This window comes from Echiichthys vipera, assembly GCF_963691815.1.
Source record: "Echiichthys vipera genome assembly, chromosome: 3".
Classification (NCBI taxonomy): domain Eukaryota; kingdom Metazoa; phylum Chordata; class Actinopteri; order Perciformes; family Trachinidae; genus Echiichthys; species Echiichthys vipera.
The window spans coordinates 1,683,241-1,688,240 of NC_139828.1; the positions used below are offsets into that span (position 1 = coordinate 1,683,241).

Below are 5,000 nucleotides of genomic sequence, written 5' to 3' on the forward strand. Positions count from 1 at the left end.
TCAACATGCACCTTAAAAACAGATTATACGTCAAGACTCGAGCGTTACCTTTAAACCCACGTAGGACTTCACCATGGCAACCAACGTCATGACCAAGAAGACTTGTTTCTGTCCAAAAGTCCTCCGTGTTCTCTACGCTTTCAACGCTACAAAATGACTAAAAATAGCTGCAAAACCAGCACAAAAAGATGCAAAATGACTAAAAATAGATGCAAAACCACCACAAAAAGATGCAAAATGATTAAAAATAGATGCAAAACCACCACAAAAAGATGCAAAATGACTAAAAATAGATGCAAAACCACCACAAAAAGATGCAAAATGATTAAAAATAGATGCAAAACCACCACAAAAAGATGCAAAATGACTAAAAATAGATGCAAAACCACCACAAAAAGATGCAAAATGTCTAAAAATAGAAGCAAAACCACCACAAAAAGATGCAAAATGATTAAACATAGATGCAAAACCACCACTAAAAGATGCAAAATGACTAAAAATAGATGCAAAACCACCACAAAAAGATGCAAAATGACCACAAAAAGATGCAAAATGACTTAAAATAGATGCAAAACCACCACAAAAAGATGCAAAATGATTAAAAATAGATGCAAAACCACCACAAAAAGATGCAAAATGACTAAAAATAGATGCAAAACCACCACAAAAAGATGCAAAATGACCACAAAAAGATGCAAAACCAGCACAAAAAGATGCAAAATGACTAAAAAAAGACGCAAAATGACCTTTAAAGATGCACTTTTTTCCAGTTGAACTCTTTAAAAACATGTTCCTGTTTAAAACAAACTGATTAAAAACCAGAACATTTGCAGCGTTCAGTCTTTTTGCAGCTGAACGCTTCCGTCTCTGCTGTCGTCAGCCTGTACGCAGATGACATCATCATGTTCGAGAAGCAACTCAAAATAATCAAACCTCAAACACGAAACGATATTTATAGTTCAAATCACTTACAGAGTGTTTAATAGTTATAGCTTAATAGTTTTTTTATGTCTCTACATTTAAACACTTTGTTGAACAATATGTTTTGTGTGTTTTTTTAGTCAAATTTGAGGAAAAAACGTCAGATTTCTTCATTTCTTTGGCTCAAAATCTGAAAATCAGCTGCAGATTTAAAACGATATTTACAGTTCAAACAACTAACAGAGTGTTAGGAATTACTTTCTTTATGTCTCTACATTTAAACACTTTTTGGAACAAAATGTTTTTTATGTTTTTTTGTCAAATTTGACGAAAAAACGTCAGATTTTTTTCTATTTACTTGTGATAAAGTTTCAATACTTTTGCTCAAAGTCTGAGAAAAAAGCTGCGTCTTAAAACAATATTTATAGTTTAAATAACTTACAAAGTGTTAAGAAATAGTTTCTTTATGTCTCTACATTCAAACATGTTTTGTAACATTATGTTTTGTGTGTTTTTTTAGTCAAATTTGATGAAAAAACATCAGATTTCTTCTTTTCTTTGGCTCCAAATCTGAAAAAAAGCTGCATCTGAAAACGATATTTACAGTTCAAACAACTTACAAAGTGTTTAGAAATACTTCAAAGGTTTTTTTTAGTCAAATGAAGAAACGTCAGATTTTTCTTTACGATAGTTTGAAAAACAGCTGCATTTGAAAACGATGTTTCTGAAACGTGTTCCGCGGTGAAAGTGTGGCGTGTTCTCGCAGCACGCGGTGAACCACATGAAAGTGGCCTTCATGCCTCCGGTGGAGGACATCGGCCCGGAGCCGCTCTTCGTCCAGTTTGTCTTCTCCGTCAGCGACCACCACGGCGGCACCGTCTCCGACCTCCTCTTCAACATCACCGTCACCCCGGTGGACGACCAGGCGCCAGAGGTCAGAGGTCACGCGGCCGATGAGGGTGAACTTTACCTGTTGTGTCGTCATTAATTCAACATCTGAACGTCGTTCTTCGTCAGGCGTTCACCAACCTGCTGCGGGTGGAGGAGGGCGGGGGCGCCTTCGTCACCGAGGAGCACCTCCTGGTTCAGGACCGGGACACCCGGGCGGAGGCTCTGAGGGCGGAGCTTCGGGGGACGGCTCGCCACGGCCGGCTGGAGCTGCAGGGGCGCACGCTGCAGCGGGGCGACGGTTTCACCCTGCAGGACCTGAGAGGACTCCGGCTCAGGTCGGAGCGCCGGGGCTCGAACCAGAACTCCAGACTCTCATTAATATTCCATAAATGTGCAAAAGATAATATAAAAATAAGAAGTTATTAATTAATTATTAGTCCCACTAAAGGGAAATTTCCTCATTAAAATAAATGAAGGCATTCATAAAATTATATATTATGTATTTCTGTTTTTTATTTATTATCTTATTATTATTTCTTTAATATTTAAATTACCTACTTCCTTATTTTTATTTAATTTTTCCTTTAATTTATTTTTAAAAATTTGATTTGAATATTTTTATTTTTATTTTTGGGGAATTTATTGTTTAATTTATTAATTAATATACAAAAAGTTTATTTAGTAGTTTATAGTTTTTATTTTTTATGTTTATTTTCTTTATGCATGAAGAAAATACAGAAATTAATAATTTAATTTATTTATTAATCAATTTAAATATATTTAAAATAAATAAAAAAGAATTACTTATTAAAATATATATATTATTAAAATTAGTATTTGATAAGAAAGTAATTAAAGGGGATTTAATACAAATGTAAATAAATAAAGAAGCAAATTAAAACAAATATAGATTTATGACATTTACATTTATCACTTAATTAAATGTCTACATTTATTTTTAATATTTAACGGCAAAGTTATTTATTTATCAAGTGATTTTATAATTATTTTTTGTTTACTTTTGTATTTTTAAATATTTTAGCTTTAAGAGAAAAGAGAAAATGAGGAGGAATAAAAATAAATAATCATGAATTATGAATAAAAACCGAACTTTTCTGAAAACTGTATATGAAAATTTTGCGCGGACAAACGTAGAGTGACATATTTTTGTGTCGCAGGTACATTCACGACGACTCTGAGACCACGGCGGACCGAGTCCCTCTGACGGTGACAGACGGCCGGAACTCAGCGGACGTCGTCCTAGAGATACAGGTGAGAGATACAGGTGAGAGGCACAGGTGAGAGGCACAGGTGAGAGAGACAGGTGAGAGACACAAGTGAGAGACACAGGTGAGAGGTACAGGTGAGAGATACAGGTGAGAGACACAGGTGAGAGACACAGGTGAGAGGTACAGGTGAGAGATACAGGTGAGAGACACAGGTGGGAGACACAGGTGAGAGGCACAGGTGAGAGGCACAGGTGAGAGATAGAGGTGAGAGACACAGGTGAGAGACACAGGTGAGAGAGACAGGTGAGAGACACAGGTGAGAGATACAGGTGAGAGACACAGGTGAGAGGTACAGGTGAGAGGTACAGGTGAGACGCAGGTGAGAGGTACAGGTGAGAGATACAGGTGAGAGACACAAGTGAGAGACACAGGTGAGAGAGACAGGTGAGAGAGACAGGTGAGAGACACAGGTGAGAGACACAGGTGAGAGATACAAGTGAGAGACACGGGTGAGAGAGACAGGTGAGAGACACAGGTGAGAGACACAGGTGAGAGATAGAGGTGAGAGAAACAGGTGAGAGACACAGGTGAGAGGCACAGGTGAGAGACAGGGGAGAGATACAGGTGAGAGACACAGGTGAGCGTGCTGCAGACACAGGTGAGAGACACAGGTGAGAGACGCAGGTGAGAGACACAGGTGAGCGTGCTGCAGACAGGTGAGCGTGCTGCACACTCAGGTGAGCGTGCTGTAGACACAGATGAGAGACACAGGTGAGCGTGCTGCAGACACAGGTGAGCGTGCTGCAGACACAGGTGAGTGTGCTGCAGACACAGGTGAGCGTGCTGCAGACACAGGTGAGCGTGCTGCAGACACAGGTGAGAGACACAGGTGAGAGACACAGGTGAGCGCACTGATGACGTGTTGGTGCGTCCTCAGGTCCTGCCCATGAACGACCAGCCTCCCCAGCTGGGCGGGGGTCTGCGCGGGGAGCTGAGCTGCGAGGAGGGCGGGCGGGTCCAGGTGACGGTGGACTACCTGTCGGCCACAGACCGGGACAGCGAGGACTCCGCCCTGACCTACATGCTGGCCCGGAGTCCAGGCCGAGGGGAGCTGCAGAGGGCCGGACTCACCGCCGACAAGTTCTCCCAGCAGGACCTGCTGCAGGGACACGTGTACTACGTCCACACAGGTCCGAGAGCTCAGACCACTAAAGTTTAGACCACTAAACTGTAGACCACTAAAGTGTAGACCAGTAAAGGTGACAGAGTTTTTCGTTCCCGTGTTCAGGAGGAGAGATCGGAGCGGAGCCGGTGCTCGACACCGTCACCCTCATCATCTCTGACGGCGAGGCCGGAGGGACGGACGGCTGCTGCCACGGGGACGCCCCGCCCCCACCCGTGCCCCTGCACGGCACACTTCCTGTGTACGACCTCAACATCACCGTACTTCCTGTCAACAACAAAGTCCCCGCTGTCACTCTAGGTGAGATGTCAGGTTTTCACACATATCTCCATGACAACACGGGGGGGGGGGCTAGTTTTTATTTGATTGGAGGTTAAAGTTTATGAATAATTAGGGGCGTGGCCTCTTGAGTGACAGCTAGCCTCTGGCCCTCACTTTTCCTCGGAGGCTAGTTAGCATCATTAGCATGCTAACTCCATCATCTGGACCTGTACTGTTATTAGTGTGGTGGTGTTTCCATAGAGACAAGATGGTTTAGGAACACAGCGTGTTAGCGTTAGCTCTGTTATGCTAACTAAGTAGCCACACTTGCACCATGACTTGAACACAGCCTCCTATCTATGACACAGATACTAGATGCTAATGCTAATGCTAATGTGGAGCAACAACATTTATGCATAAAAACGTGCAGAAGTGTCTGATTTACGGAGCGATATCTGTAAAAACCTGTGACTCCAACATGTCAGCAGAAGGAGACAAGCATTCTGAACCTGGTT

General features: G+C 42.2%; 1 protein-coding gene across 1 annotated transcript in view; it reads left to right on the plus strand.

Moving 5' to 3' along the window:
* Nucleotides 1–5,000, plus strand: part of frem1b (Fras1 related extracellular matrix 1b) — a 42,082-nt gene that overhangs the window by 15,999 nt on the left and 21,083 nt on the right. The window contains exons 13-17 of the mRNA XM_083940429.1: nucleotides 1,688–1,855; nucleotides 1,939–2,147; nucleotides 2,991–3,084; nucleotides 3,979–4,231; nucleotides 4,330–4,524. Of these exons, the coding sequence (XP_083796555.1) occupies nucleotides 1,688–1,855; nucleotides 1,939–2,147; nucleotides 2,991–3,084; nucleotides 3,979–4,231; nucleotides 4,330–4,524 (919 nt within the window). The remainder of the gene's footprint in view (nucleotides 1–1,687; nucleotides 1,856–1,938; nucleotides 2,148–2,990; nucleotides 3,085–3,978; nucleotides 4,232–4,329; nucleotides 4,525–5,000) is intronic.